The sequence below is a fragment of the Poecilia reticulata genome, chromosome 10 (assembly GCF_904066995.2).
Source record: "Poecilia reticulata chromosome 10, P_reticulata-male-v2, whole genome shotgun sequence".
Taxonomy (NCBI): domain Eukaryota; kingdom Metazoa; phylum Chordata; class Actinopteri; order Cyprinodontiformes; family Poeciliidae; genus Poecilia; species Poecilia reticulata.
The window spans coordinates 24,505,642-24,522,020 of NC_088839.1; the positions used below are offsets into that span (position 1 = coordinate 24,505,642).

Below are 16,379 nucleotides of genomic sequence, written 5' to 3' on the forward strand. Positions count from 1 at the left end.
GACTATGCAATTGCACTAATCAGGCTGACTAACTTTTGTCTGTTCAGCTAAATCGCCGTTTTTGACAACACTGCGTGTGTACATGGACTAGCTTCCACTCTCCTGCTCTCATCTACTACCCGAGTCTTACCTGTCGCTGCTCACCTGTCCAGGCTGCCGACTCCTCTTCTACAATGCCAACTAGCAGGATATATATCTGGGCTGTGCTTTTCTGGACTCTCCTGGCACTCTTTCAACAACCTGTTACAGGTCAGATCCAGTATTCTGCTGCTGAGCTCCTCCGGCTGCGGTTTCATCTACCTGCACTTCCCCCTGCTTCACTACTCATCTCGGATGCAACTTTCCTACCACGCCGGAAATACATCCACCGCGGGTCTCGTCGGAACTTCCAGGAGGACACGTCGAAACTGTTGGGAATGGAAATCCCGATCGATGAATCATAATTTGTATTGACACACGGAGCATAAAATCAGCCAAGAAAAGCATTCAGACTTTACTTATTTTATTCACTTTCAGCGCTGAAAGGAGACGCTTTTACCATTACATCCGAGAAGAGTTTCTAAAAAGTCTGTAGCGTCTGAGGAGAAAGAGGAGGGTAGCTGATTATATGGACTGAAGACACTCCCTGAAATCACACCATGTCTCTGTGTCCTGGGAAAACGTTTCTTTTTCGTGAGAAATGGACCTTGGTGTCTAACAGAATCAAACATGTAACTTTTTACTATGGGCCTTTGTCTAACAGCGTGTGACTCTTTCTCGACCTTGGTAAAGCGTCTCAACATTCCCCCTGTTGGGCTCTAAAAGAGCCCAAAAAAGGGAAGACAAACCCTAGAGTAGACACTGTCCCTTCCGGAAAACATCCCCCGAGGCTTTTGCAGATGTTGATATACATAGCTTCATTTCAAGTATTGATGTCTTTCATTCATTTCATTTCATTTCAAGTCAATTTTGGGGGTAAAAACGGACAGGGCACCCCTATGCCTCTTAGGCGGTGGATCGCAATCACAATGTCCCCCTTACAAGCTAATAAAGAACATGTAAAGAAAGAAAATTGTTAAAGGATATTAGAGTGTTAAATTTGGAGGAACATAGGTCAACCCACCATGGCATGACTGTTTTTTTTTTTTTTTTTTTTTTTTTTGTGGTGGGAGAAAATTTTTTTTTTGCAGTTTTGTCAGAGCTTTGTCATCTTCAATTACATATCAATCTTAATTTTGGACCGTAAATTATTTCATTTCATTTTTGATTTATTTATTTTAAAACCAGATTTGTTTGTTTTTGGTTGGTATTAGCTCAGGTCAATGCTATGCCATAGAAGGTTAAAGAACTGTAAAAAAGCAAAATCCGAAAATGTTTTCTGTTTTTTCTTTAGTAATAAAAGTTAAAAGACATGAATGTTAAATTTAATGACACATGAAATGGTTAAAAGTGATATTGAGGGAATTGTTAGAATGCACTGCAATGCAAATTGAATGAAGGGTCAGGATAGTATTTCAAAACTTAATAAAATGCCAAAAGAGATAAAGTGTTGGGTTAATATTTTCAAATGAATAAAATGTAAATGAGTAAGAGTTACTAAAATGCAAAATCAATAAAGTGTTAGGTAACATGCAAAAAGTCAATAAAATGTTAGATTAATATATGTTTTAAAAGTTAAGAACTAAAACAGGAACCAAATTTAATAAAAGGTAAAATGAATAAAAGGTAGACATTACTGAAACGTTAATGAAATGTAAAATTAGAAATGTTAAGATACTATCCTTTAATGTCAATGAAGCAATAAGGAATAATGCGTAAAGCGATCTATTAGTATGTTGATAAACCAAACTTTGAAATTTTAAGGTAATATTTAAAAGTTAATGAACCACAGAAAGGATGCAATGTTAAATGAAATGGTAAGAAAAGCTTAGAAGTAATGAAAATGGAAAGGCACAGAACATACAACTAACACTAAACAGCAAACCAATAAATCAGGATCAAGGCAGCACAGTCAAAATATACTGGTATGAATGAACTATGATGAGGAAACAAGTAAAAATGCTTTCTAAGTAAAATGTAATAGTAATAAAGTTTAATCATATCAGTCTCTCTATAGCGAGAGCTATCAACGTCAAATCAGTTTCTGCGTGTGTCCAGATGTTGAGCCGGCGCAGCTCGATGGGAAACCCTGACCGGCCAGCGAGGCTTCAGTGGCGTTTCAGCTGTAAACTGGTCCACCAATCGTGGAAGGCGCCCACAGTCTCACATCCTGGCACACCCAGAAAGGATTGGACTTCATTCTGCAACACAAAAAACACAACAAAAAGGGAAATCAATGGAATATATAAAGAAAATTAAAGTGAAGGAAAGCATCTATTTTTGTCACTAGATACTAGTACTGCCCTTAAACTCTGGAAAGCTGGAGCTCCACGGTCGTCTTTCGGTTCTGGGAAACCATCTGATAGGCAGGTGGGATTCTATTGGTACCACTGCTCTTCTCTATGTTGGAGGTGATGCACTGAACAGCCAAGGACCTCAGGCAGGGAACAGCAGCATCCACAGGTGATGAGGAGAGCAAGGAGGACGATTCTTTCAGATTGTGCATCATCATGTTTTTTCTTTCTTCTTTTTTTTTTTAAAAGGCTGCTCCTTGAAGCTGAAGATCAGGTAGTTTTTTTTAAAAATATATATACTAAGCCAATAGAGCATCAATAAATCAATGACATTTGTTATTTAAGTTCTCCTCTTAATAATAGTTAAAGAAATGCTTAAATTAAGTAACATATTTTAACCTTCAAAAATAGCTTTGCTTGTTTTAAATGTTGGATATTCACAGGATCAGACAAAATCAAAAACCAAACAAAAAATCATGCAAAGATCAGATTATAAAATGAATGTGAAAAACTGCCCACAGTAATGTTTTATCAAAGAAATATCATTTGAAATGTATTTGAATTATCCCTAATAGAAACTTTACCAGAAAATTTAAACCATACATAAATGTTTTGCTTTTGTTATTTTAATCAAGTTCAATCAAATAGTCCTCCTTTAATAAGAAGTAACCCGCTATACTAAAGGCTTGTAACATATTGTCAATAACGTGAAAAGTTAATGATACGTGTTAATTTAAGATCCTTTGTAATATATTCCATTCATGTCATAAAAGATAACCCTGTTTTGTCTCAAACCAAAAACTGTAAATTATGATTATGAGAAATGTTTAGACATTTTACAGACCTTGAATCAATAGTTACATATTGCACTAGATCTTTAGCTTAATTCTGTCAATCTGTTTGACCCGCTTTAAGCAGTTCCATAATTGCTCATTTGTAAATCCCAATTTAGACCAATTTACTTTGAATCTTCGCATTTTTATTTTCATTTTAAAACCTCATGTAATTAGCCTGTTTTTTTGTTTTTTTTTTTGCTTGTTTTTTTTTTAAATAAAGTTAACCCTGTCACTCCATATTAAAGTGACTTTATGGTTTTAGATCCCAAAAGTTCAACACTTTTACCTTTTGAAAAATTGGTTCTTTCGAAACCCTTCTATAAAATATTTATTTAACTGAATTACCCTCTTTTGTAGTGTTTATCATATTTATCAATGTTTTTGGCAGTTTTGGGGAGAAATTTGATACAACTAGATTTATTAAATTATATAATTTTCAGGTTAGACCTTTCTGCATGACTTGGTTAAACAAATTATTTTGAATTATAGCCAGAGAGAAGCAAACTATTTATTCCCTGTTTTAAACAACTCTATTTTGTAGAAATCTATTTGACACATGACATCATTGTTAATTTTAATGTATTCAATTCAGAATATTCAGTATTACTTTGGAAACTCATTCGAATAGTTAAAACATTTGTGAATTTTGATTTAACCTCTTATATTTTGCTGAAGCCCAAAACTGAAACATTTCTCAATAGATCAGATTAACTCACAATTTGTAGATTAGATTCATTCCATGCATCTCCCCCTGTTTCTGTATTGAAACACTGTTTAATGTTTCGGTACAGAAACTCCTAAGAAACCCACTCAAATCATTTAGCCCAAATTTCTTTCATTGCCAACTATAACAGTTGGGTTTAATTTAAACAGGGTGTTTACACCTCAGTGAAAGAATTGAATATTTGATTGACAATATGTGCAGTAAACCCATCATTTGATTCAGTAATTTTCTGAAGAGTAATTTTCCTAAGATTTGAAATGGATTCAAATAAACTTAAATCAAAACTTGAAATACTAGTCCCCATATTTGTAGCCACTGTAATTTGAACCAAATAGATTTTAGACTATTCTTTTTTGTATTTGAAGTGTGGCTGGTTGTGCTTTTGTAAATCAGGAAATTAACATTTTTTACCGTACTTTTATCCTTTTTCAATTGTTGTCATGCTGGAGGAGAAAAACACATTAGCCAGATGTTGGACAATCAGAGTTATAATCATTCAAGCAAACAAAATATTTCTGTAACCTGCAGAGAGTTCTAACACCCTGCTGCATCGAGCCTTCACTTGTACCATTAAACTTATCCTGGGGGTCATATAGCAGAGGTCAGAATGCAAAGACAGTAGACCATGAATGTGCTGTAAATTAAACTAAGGTGAGAAAAAGTGGCATCACACAACTCAAACATTCAAGAAAAACCATTAAAAACTACCAAGTTTTGTTGGCAGCCATTTTGTCTCCAACCTGTAGACTCAGTGGAATCCCAGGGGCCCCGGAGCCCAAACCACATGACCAGAGACGTAGAACCCAGGACCAATCATGGCAACAGACAAGCAGGACCGCCTCTGAGTCTCAGGATGACTTTACATGTGATGTTCCATTTGCCCCATCAGAAGCTGTTCAGGGCAGCATTCAGTCCCGCTGTGCAGAAAAATCTGGACAAAGTGTGTGGCCCCCCTTGAGAGAGCGAGGGAGGGACGGAGAGATACAGCATGTCATTGTTTTCAAACCTCCGTATCACGTCGGGCAGAATCCGGTGGTCTTTTCTGCCATAGGAGACCCTCATAAATCACGCCTGGGTCTCGTCCTGTAGCCAGGTGTGTCCTCAGAGATCACAGTCAAACATCCAATGCGAGATCCTGCAAGCTGCAATTCGTCCTCATGTGACAACAGGAAAAATCCAACCTCACTGACCTCTGTAGAAGCTGTAGGAATCGTCCAATAGGTCTTTGCCCTCAAACAGCAGTCCAGCAGAAGATGGTACAATTCATAGGTGTAGAAAGTGCAAATGTCCAAGTCGGCGTGGCTAAGAACAGCAGAGGGCTGATGCCTTTTCTCCTCGCATGGCCCTGAACCCGCAAAACCCGGCCCCCATGGTCCCCGTCAGACCACAGGAAGCAGAACTGCTAGAGTAAAAACAAAGTGAATTAAGAAAATAAAAGTGTGTGCCCCCTTTTGCTCACATAATTATAAATTAACTGTCTTTTCTGTAGCTTGTGATGTAGATGAAGAGTTGCCTCTTTTTTTGTTTCTTTTCTTTTGTTTCAGCCAGGCTCAGGGTCACTGGAGCGGCTCAGATAACGTCCACTGCCTCAGTCTGAGCTCAAAAGATAAAATAGAAATGCATTAAGATGATTCACCCTCAGATGTTTCAGAATTAACCGGTTGTAGACACAACTCCTTTCAAAAATCAAACTAAGAAATTATTAAACATTTTGACAAAATTTAGTATTTCCAGTTTCATACACTTTTCATCTATTGGTTATTCAAATGCATATGTAAAATAATTAATTCAATATTGTACAATTTTACACAAAAGCATCCTTGTGATATTGCCACACTTTAAGACAACCAGTTAAATTTCCTTAATAATTTAGGTCAAAAGTAAACTGTAATCAGTTATTCTTTATTCCATTAATGAAAATATTACCATTATCCTGATATTTTTCAAAACTGCTGAGTGTTGTATTTATGTATTGTTTTCTTTTTAGAATTAAAAAATTGTTCATATTTTGTCAGAATTTTTCTCCATGTTCCTTTAGGGTCTCCGTAGAATTTAAAGTACTTTTAACCAAAATGTTTTCAATTATAACAATTAAATCCAACTCTAACTTTATACAATTAAAATTAGAGGTGATGCAGGAAACTCATCAGTCTGAAAATAAACATGGCATAGATATTGATTGAAGCTATTCAATTTTATATAACCAATTGTTAATTTAGTAAGAGCTTCTCTATAACTCTGTATTTCAGTCATGCAGGAAGGCCCAGTATAAGAGCTCATTAAATGAACTCACAATATACCAATGTCAAATGAATACATTCATAATTAACCGTATCTTTAAACCGACTAGGAATTAGTCTATTTCTTCTCCACCCCCTGTTGATATAATTTAAAAATTTGAGAGTGATTTTGCATTTACTTTTCTCCAAAGCAAACATTTTACAGGGTTTCACAAGTTTTCCAAATCATCTATCTAGAATTGAAAGTAGACTATCAGATTTTCTAAATGTAAAGTTTTATCAGAAATGTTTTATCTTTATTAAGTTTTATGTTTATCTTTTACCATTTCCCCCTTTTGTTTTCTTATGTAAATGGAAAACAAACATTTCTGACAACAACATTTCTATTGTTCTCAGAAATATTTTTCAGATTCCTTTTCTGCACATATTTCTAAAATGTCCAACTGAAACTGTACTGCAAAGGCCAAAAGTTTTATTATTTTAAAGAGTTCAGATCAGAATTTGGATTGCTTTCCTAAAAGTGTCAATGTTTATTTTGAACTGACAAAAGAAAAATTGATCAGATTTTTCTTTTGTGGCAGAGGAGAAAAAGAAAAGAAAAAAAAATGTAGACAAATATTGTGCAGTACTGTAAGATGTCATTGCGTTTCAAATCAAATGTTCTGTTGGACTTGAATTTATGCATCAATTCAATCAAAATTTAAGGCACCCAAGTGTTGTGAGCCCATTGTTGTCCAATCAGTTTGTTTTTACATAATCATATCCACTTTAGAAGTTTCATCATATCCAATTTGTGCCTTTCTACCAAGACACGCATGTGTTTCGAAAGCAGCAGTTAGTTAGTTAGTAAGTTAGTTAGTTTTGTTATTAGAATATAAAAACAACAATCATATTAATAAAAATGAAAAGAAAATAAAACACGTCAAACTAAATGAAACAGTCTCGTAATAAAAGCTATCTGGTTTTAAACCAAAGCTGAAATGTGATTACTCCTTTTCAAATGTATTATTTCCCACTTTGAAATGAGGTAACCGAATTATTTAGATTTAGAATCATTAATTGTCTTTGAGACAAGAATATGTTGCAACCAATTTAATTGAATCTAGAGCTGTTTCATAATCACCCTTTGACTCAAACACATACTCATATTTATTTACCAATTCAGTTCCCTCTTTATGTATTTTAAGGTGACCAAGTTTCAAATGAAAATAAATCCTGTTTTTGATAAGATAATAAGAGAGAAAATATTGTTTAGTCCATGATAAAGTTCAAGTTGCTATAAACCTCAATTTTTCAAGTTTCATTAAGTTTAAATTTAAACCCCTCTACAGCTAAGCTGAGTTTCAAAAACTTCAACACATTAGATGTCACTTTATTTTGTTTTAATTTTACCTGTTTTGTAATTTCATTCATCTTTCATATAGTTAATTTTACCACATGTGAAAAAAGTGGATTGTGCCAGATTAGTTTAGTTCCAATCAGTTTCCCTTAGTGTCATTTATTCCTTCCTGCCAGTATTACCCCGAAGGCTGTCTGTTTAACAGGTCGCCTCCGTTCATCTGCACCAGGTATTCTATCCTTTTTATTTAGTTTTTCTCTTTTTCCCTTATTTTGATATTCATCATGCTCTGCCAAATAAGTTATTAATGCTTCTATTTGCTCTCAGAGTGTAATCTATGACCTGATGCCCCACTTTGGATCGTATTTTTTCCTTTTCAAGTTCACTCTCCATCTTTTTAGGCTCAAAATTTAGGTTTCAAAAATCACCTCTCTTTTTTTTGTTGTTTTGCTCGCACGGCGGCGAGGAAATCAAACGCAGCAGAAAGAATTGTCAACAACCACAGATAAAATCAAAAACCTCCCACTGATTATAGTTCCCCAAAGTTTACCATGGTTTTAAAACACATTACCATAAACAGAAAAGAGTAAATTTTAACACATAGCGGCTGCTCAGCGGCAGAAGCTTACACACACAGCTGACAGACACACACAGCTTTACACAGAAATGGATCCACGCTTTTCAGCTCCTATTTTTGTCCTCTTTCAACTCTTATTTTTGTCCTCTTTCAACTCTTATTCTATAGAGGATCAGATCGCGATCAACCTTATTTCATATTACTACCATCTTATCCTATGGTGGACCCTCTCAACACTTTTTGTGTCTCTTGAGTAAGTCCTTGATTGGCTACCGCGTTCTTTTCCGAGGGCAGTACTCCCCGAGGATAAAACCGACAAAACCTAGCCTGAACTTTTCCCGCGTCCAGGAAAAGCGGGGGACGGCCAGTTCCCACTGCAAGCCAATCATCCTTAACACCTAAATCTTCACACCTAAATCTTCACACCTAAATCTTCACACCTAAAAACTACTTTATTTCTCCACACCTAAAAACTACTTTATTTCTTCATACCTAAAAACTACTTAGTTTCTTCATACCTAAAAACTACTGTTTCTTCACACCTAAATCTACTTTTTCTTGTCTATACTCCTATGAACAGTTAAACATGAATTTGAACAGAAATGTATGAAATTTAGACAAACCTGGGAAACAGTACAGACAACGGCTGATAACTGAAATTTATACAGACCTGAGAAACAGTACAATGGTGTATATTAAGGAACAAATGTCCTTACCTTTCATGTGGGCCCCACACCAGAGTACTGTTCCGGAAAGCCTGCGCCTGAACGGCCAGTCCAATCTCCGCTCATGTGTCAACACAAAACCATCCTCTGCTACCAACTGTTGGGAATGGAAATCCCGATCGATGAATCATAATTTGTATTGACACACGGAGCATAAAATCAGCCAAGAAAAGCATTCAGACTTTACTTATTTTATTCACTTTCAGCGCTGAAAGGAGACGCTTTTACCATTACATCCGAGAAGAGTTTCTAAAAAGTCTGTAGCGTCTGAGGAGAAAGAGGAGGGTAGCTGATTATATGGACTGAAGACACTCCCTGAAATCACACCATGTCTCTGTGTCCTGGGAAAACGTTTCTTTTTCGTGAGAAATGGACCTTGGTGTCTAACAGAATCAAACATGTAACTTTTTACTATGGGCCTTTGTCTAACAGCGTGTGACTCTTTCTCGACCTTGGTAAAGCGTCTCAACAAAACCCATTCAATCCATCTGGTCTACCTCTCGTCGTCTCCGGCGTGCTCCCAACCGGGTTGTTGACCGCAGCGTGCTAGCTTGCCTAGCCCGGTCAGCTAACACTCCTGCAAAGTCTGATAACTCCTCTGTAAACTTCGGTCTGCTTAACATCCGCTCACTCACGGGCAAGGGACATCTCATCCAGGATCTCCTCACTGACCGTAAGTTTGACTTTCTATGCTTGACTGAGACTTGGCAACAACCTAATGACTTTTCTCAGCTCAATGATTCTACTCCACCGGGGTTTGTTTACATCTGTCAACCCCGTGGCACCGGCCGGGGAGGAGGTCTCGCGATAATTCACCGCGAGAAGTGGAAAGTCTCGCCGTTGTCTGCTCCCACCTTCTCTTCGTTTGAATCAACTGTGTGTCAGCTCTCTGGACCTACCCCCACCATCATCACAACCATCTACCGCCCCCCGAAAACTAACAGTGACTTTCTGAATGACTTTGCTGCTCTTCTCACTCACCTGTCAACCCTCTCACCAAACATCATAGTATTGGGTGATTTCAATATTCACATGGACGATGGCAATAGTTCTCTGACTAAAGACTTTTCATCCTGCCTCCAGAGTTTTGGTCTTCAGCAGTTCATCAATGTTCCCACTCATTCTAGGGGTCATGTCCTGGATCTAGTCTGTTGTTCTGGTGTTTCCCCCTCTGATTGTACAGCAGATGAACTTGCCATAACTGACCATTTCCTCCTCTCATTTAATATTTGTCTCCCTCTCTCAATCACTAAGCTTTCCCGTCTTATCTCCTTCCGTAACATTAAGGATATTAATTTAAATTCTCTCTCCTTCGGCGTAAATTCACTCATGGACAATATATACTCAACTCTAAATTCAACCACCCTTGATGACCTGGTCTCACATTACAACACTGGTCTTCACTCAATACTCAACTCTCTTGCTCCGTTAAAAACAAGATCTGTTTCTTTTGCTCGTTCTGCCCCCTGGTTTACTCCTGAACTTCGGCTCATGAAGGCCAAAGGACGGCAACTTGAGAGGCTCCACCGGAAAACTGGACTAGTTGTTCATAAAGACATTTACAAAAATCACATATTACATTATAAGGACTGTATCACTCAAGCCAAATCCTCTTACTACACTGGTTTAATCTGTTCAAATGAAGGCTCCACCAAGTCAATATTCTCACTTTATAAGAACATCATTCAAGTTCCGGACTCTCTACCTTCATATTTGTGTTCCACTGATTTTTGTAATTCCCTCATGTCATTTTTTGACAGTAAAATTCTTAAGATCCACCAGCATCTCAGCTCACAACCCTCCCCCTGTCCTACTCTTGAACTTTCTCCTCCAGCCCACTCCTTCTCTTCCTTCCAGCTCCCAACAACATCAGAAATTACAACCCTTATACACAAATCCAAGTCGTCCACCTGTCTGCTTGACCCCCTTCCCACAGTCCTGGTTAAAGCCTGTGCCCCATCCATACTCCCTCTTATCTCTGCCATTATTCACTCCTCTCTCTCCACTGGAACAGTTCCTGCTTCATTTAAAATTGCTGCCATAACCCCTATCTTAAAAAACCTGGTGCTGATCACTATAATCTGAATAATTTCCGTCCTATCTCCAACTTGCCTTTCATCTCCAAAATTCTTGAGAAGATAGTAGCATCCCAACTTCACACTTATTTATCCAACAATAACCTGTATGAACTGTTTCAGTCTGGTTTTCGTCCCCTCCACAGTACAGAAACAGCTCTCATAAAAATCACCAATGACCTCCTTATGGCAGCTGACTCCGGCTTGCTGTCCATTCTTATCCTACTTGATTTGAGTGCAGCGTTTGACACTATCTGCCATACCACCCTACTCAACAGACTTTCCTCTATTGGTATCACTCAGACTCCTCTAAACTGGTTTAAATCATATCTCTCTGGCCGCACTCAGTTCATTCGGATCAAAACCTTCTCTTCCCAGCCTTCCTCTGTCACATCAGGAGTTCCACAGGGATCTGTCTTAGGGCCCCTTCTCTTCATTATTTATCTCCTTCCCCTTGGCAATATTTTTCGCAAGTATGGCATTGATTTCCACTGTTATGCGGATGACACCCAGCTCTATGTTTCCAGTAAGCCCGCCTCCAACCTCCCACCGTCTTCGCTTACTGACTGCTTGACTGAAATAAAATCCTGGTTCTCCTCAAATCTGCTTCAGCTTAACAGTGATAAAACAGAGGTTCTTCTCATTGGTACCAAATCTACTCTGGCCAAAATCAAAAGCTTCAGTCTTGTAATTGATAACTGTCCCGTTTCTCCCTCCCCTCAGGTAAAGAGTCTGGGTGTCATCCTTGACAGCACCCTGTCTTTCCAGTCTCACATTAATAACATTACCCGCTCGGCTTATTTTCACCTACGCAACATCAACCGCCTCCGCCCCTCCCTTACTCCCCATTCCACTGCCATCCTTGTTCACTGTCTTGTGACATCACGCCTGGACTACTGCAACTCCCTTCTGTTTGGTCTCACCCAGAAATCTCTTCATAAGCTCCAACTGGTCCAGAATTCAGCTGCCCGTATCATTACCAAAACCCCATCCATGCACCACATCACTCCTGTCCTGCAAAGACTCCACTGGCTGCCCACCAAGTTCCGCATAGATTACAAAATTCTTCTGTACACTTTCAAGGCCCTTTACAATCTCTCCCCACCATATCTTTCAAATCTTATTCATATTGCCATTCCCTCTCGCTCCCTCAGATCATCCTCCTCAATCCATTTCACTGTCCCCTCTGCCCGTCTCACCACCATGGGGAGCAGAGCTTTCAGTCGCTCTGCTCCCCAACTATGGAACTCATTACCACCATACCTTAGAAACATAAAGTCATTATCAAATTTTAAAACCGAACTCAAAACACACCTTTTTAGATCTGCCTTTTCCACATGACACAATTGGTTTGCCTGATTTTACATAGTTTTTATATAGATACATTGTTTTGTTTTATTTATTTTTATCTACTTTTACTTGTTATATTTTATTTGTTTCTGTCACAGTTTTTTTTACTATTGTACGGTGTCCTTGAGTGCCAGAAAGGCGCCTTTGAAATAAAATGTATTATTATTATTATTATTATTATCTTAATATTTGCTCAAAATGAAAATGAGCTTAATCATTTTTGACCATGAGCAAATGTTATATTCAGCACATTCCTGCTGTTGTCCTTTGCTTTTCTGTAAGATGTGATGATGCTAGTTCACAATTTTTCTGTCCCCGTCTTTTTTTTTTTTGGCATAGAATATTATTTAATGCTCATTAAGATATTTTTTTCCATTTGGAGAACAGCTGCCGGTAAAATCCAGACCTGTTTGAATTAAAGATCTGAGATGCTGTGCTGCTAAAGCCCAAAGCATTTTTGACAGACATTGAAGCTGCATCCCTTAAACACTCTGAATTTCACCGTCTCTTTAACGATCTGAGCTATTGTAAGAGTTTTCTGGTCGTTCATATCATTGCAGGTGTATGACCACGAGTACAAAGCCGTGGTGGATGGCGTAGAGACGAACAGTGTGATGGAGATTGACCCAGCTGACCTCACTGAGATCTTCAGAATGGGGAACGGCAGTAAGGAGGTTGTGGAGGTGCACGACTTTAAGAATGTAAGTAAAAAGGTTAAACAAGTCCATATCGAGCTGACCCTTCTTTGATGCAAAGTCGACAACACAATCATATCTTCTCTTCAGAAGAGAAACGGTCATGCTGTTCACACGGCGATCGGCTCAGAGCTGAAAGACGGTTCCTCTCATTTCCCTCCAGTCATGTCTTAGATTTTGATCCTTTCAGTGGGAAACAATGTTTGATAAACAACTTAAAGCTGCAGTATGTAACTTATATATATTATATTATATTTTTATTTTAAAAATATCTTTTAAATAAAAATATTTTTAGTAAAAACAAATATTTTTGCATTTGTATTTGCATGTATTTGTTGAAACTGTCTGAGACTGTCTGAACAAGAATCTCTGGATTCTTGTTCTGATAAAACTAGATGTTGGTTCTCCATGTTTGATTATTGTCCTGGCTTGTTAAGTAGATGGCACTTTCTAAGTTTGTTCTATATTTGTAAACTAATAGGAGTTTCTCTCGGTCTTGTGCTGATACTAAAAGTATAAAGCTAAATTTTGGTCTAAAGTAATAAATATTCCGCAGTTTATTAAAGTAGTTAGCAGACAGACAAGGGAAACGGTTCCTATTAAGTTATTTCTCCAAGATTAGCACATTTAACAGCGAGTACATGAGGATGATTAACAGCGCTAAGACCCTCCTCCTGGCTCTGATTGGTTGATTTTGGTCGGGGTTCAGTTCTTCAGACGTATTTCAGGAAGGAGATGAAGATTAATCTTTTCACAGATTATCTCCTAACAAACATGTAAAACACTTATTTTTTATGTATATGTTTTATACATGCTACAGCTTTAATGAGCCTTTTTAAATAATGTTCACACACATCTGTAAATGATGCTAAAGCAGCAGCAGATGTTGAGATGTATGTGCATTCAGCAACCTAGAAAAAAACAATCAGTCTTGCTAAAAAAAAACAAGAAGTGCTTTCTTCCACTAATTCTATACAGCAGCTTCTTTACAGTGCAAAAACAAACACCATTAAGTAGCCTTTCTTTATGCGCTTCTCACTTTCTGGAGCTGCTATTTTGTCTGCAGTAAAACTCATTAACTTACCTTTCATTCTCAAATCCTGCTCGAGTGTGCAGGATGTTACACATTCTGCATCTGGGAGAAAGGAGCGCGCAGCTTGACTGGGTAATGAATGCTCTTACTCTCACTCCATTATTTACTGTGAAATGTTGGGGTTGCAAGGCTGAAAGTTACAGGTTGCACTTCATCCCAAACAAAAAGCCCCACACTGAGTGGGTATTGTTTTTGTTACAATGGTCTTTGTGAGTGGAAAATGAATCAATGATGGAAACCAGCACAGCGAAGGACGGCGTTAACCTCTGAAGTCTCATTCTTCCACACCAATAAGAGCAGTGAATGTACGTCTGTGTGAATAAATCGGAAACATGCATAAACACATCTGCTCGCTGTTGTCCCGCTTCCTGTGGGTGAAGCACGTCCCTGAGGAGGTTTGTTTGATCCGGCGCGCCGCCATGAAAGAATAAAAGCAGCAACTGACTCAACACAATGATTCAGGCCTCATTGGAAGAGAGGAACTAGCAAAACCCACAATAGTTTGCAGGTAGTTTGCGCTTGAGCAATTATGTTAGAATTGATTTTTTTTTTAGGATAAGAAAAGGTGAATATCCTTGGTTGTTATAAAGCACCTTCAAACATGAACTCAATCAAAACTGGGAGCTGTTGAGAAAAGTGGAAAATGAAACTGTTATTCCCCTTGGGGCTGTAGAGCATTATATTTGCCCTGGCTGGGGAAAGAAGACAACCTGACAGAATGTATTGCTGCAATCAATATGATTATTTTTAATCTGTAAAATGGTTCATCTATCTGCATTTACCTCAACATTTTTTATGATGTCAGAAACATACTGTATCAAAAGCACCTAAAGTTAGGATAATGCTTTATGACATTTCTACCATCATGTAATTGTTTTTTTTTATTGTGTGGCTTAAAAAGGGCGGACAAAAAGAAGGAAACAGTTTATAGGCCTGGAAATTCACAAATTACAACTGAGGAAAAACAACATGAATAAGGAATAAACAGGATTAGGAACAGGAGCGAAGCAGCTGAAAGAATAGATCAGTCTTATTAATAATTATTGAAGTAAGGACTGCCAAACCAGAGCATGAACTTTCCTTTCTTGAGCTGTTTCTCATTTCACTCCATCCTGTATCTTTTTATTACTGAAGGGACAGTATTATGTATTTTTTTAGTTTTACTTCATGCTATAATTCTATTCCCTCTTCCAAAACACACAGAGTGCTGCCTTGATTCTTTCATGCATGTTTGATGAATCCTTTAGTCTCCATGGCAACCATTAAGCTGTGCAAAATGCCTGGGTGGACCTAGCTCCGCCTCCGAGGACGAAGCTCCTCCTCAGAGTTTCAGTTTCCAAGCTTCTGCCTCACAAAGCAGCTCTACTCAGCTCCTTCAGACTAGACAGCATCAATTAGCAAACACCTATGTGCACGTCTACTGAGCTCATTATAGGAGCTACTTCTCAGTGCGAAGGGTTAATAGAGGAGCCATGTTGTGGTGACTTCCTGAAGGCGGAGATTCAGAAAGACAGAGGCCCAATTTCAAGGCATTAAAGGGTTAAATCAGGAAACAAAATTTATTTTAAGTCATATTTGACTTGTATAGCATTTTCTATAACTGGAAACACTTGACTGTGCTATAAAATGGCACAATGTGCCTGGAAAACACATAATGCAGCCCTTTAAGTATTCAGTGAAAACCTGTTGTCACCCACTGACAGTCCCCCAGACGCTCTGGACAGAACCTGAAAGGTGGACATGTCCAGGGAAACGAGGCCCATATACATGTAGCCTATATGTTTGTTACCTCCATTAAACTTCTCTTCAACACAGAATTACAGCAGAAGGTGAAAAAGGTATAAAAAAAAGACACTTTAAGGTTATTGACAAGGCTCAAAATGTTATATTTGGTATTTCTTTCTGAGTAAGAGACCTTCTGCCCTCAACCAAACTCTATTTAGTGTGCTAATACTTTATATCACTCCAGATGTCTGCAGTAGCTTTATTTTCACTAAACATTACTCCTTTAGGCGTGATCCCAGTTTGACCTTGTCATGTGGAAAACTCCTTTTATGCTGAAGCTGTAATGTTTTTCCCCTCACATATTGACTTTAAATCAAAACTATTTTATTTGAGCACTGCTCAAATAAAGCAGTGCTCAATATTTGGAACTACTGAGTAGAGAACAAGATATTTCCTAAAGGATATAAAGTTAAAAATGTAGATTCATTAACAAAGATCCAGGAAAACTTTGTACATCTTTAAGCTCCCAAATAACTTTAGATCGGATCTTGATTAGCTTGTTAGATGTGTCAGTTATTTAGCCTTCGTTAGGTGACGACAATTTAAAACTTTATTAATATCTGATTCC

General features: G+C 37.8%; 1 protein-coding gene and 1 long non-coding RNA gene across 6 annotated transcripts in view; one reads left to right on the forward strand and one right to left on the reverse strand.

Annotated features, from left to right (window-relative positions):
• Positions 1 to 16,379, forward strand: part of tnmd (tenomodulin) — a 152,947-nt gene that overhangs the window by 45,550 nt on the left and 91,018 nt on the right. For all 5 annotated transcript variants that reach the window (XM_008420604.3, XM_081611719.1, XM_081611721.1 and 2 more), the window contains one exon: positions 12,799 to 12,939. In XM_008420604.3, coding sequence (XP_008418826.1) covers positions 12,799 to 12,939 — 141 coding nt within the window. The remainder of the gene's footprint in view (positions 1 to 12,798; positions 12,940 to 16,379) is intronic.
• LOC145553104 (uncharacterized) lies at positions 486 to 9,278 on the reverse strand. The gene is made up of 2 exons (XR_014089315.1): positions 4,641 to 9,278; positions 486 to 2,635 (listed from the first exon to the last, which is right to left on the reverse strand). It is a non-coding gene; the product is annotated as an uncharacterized LOC145553104 (long non-coding RNA).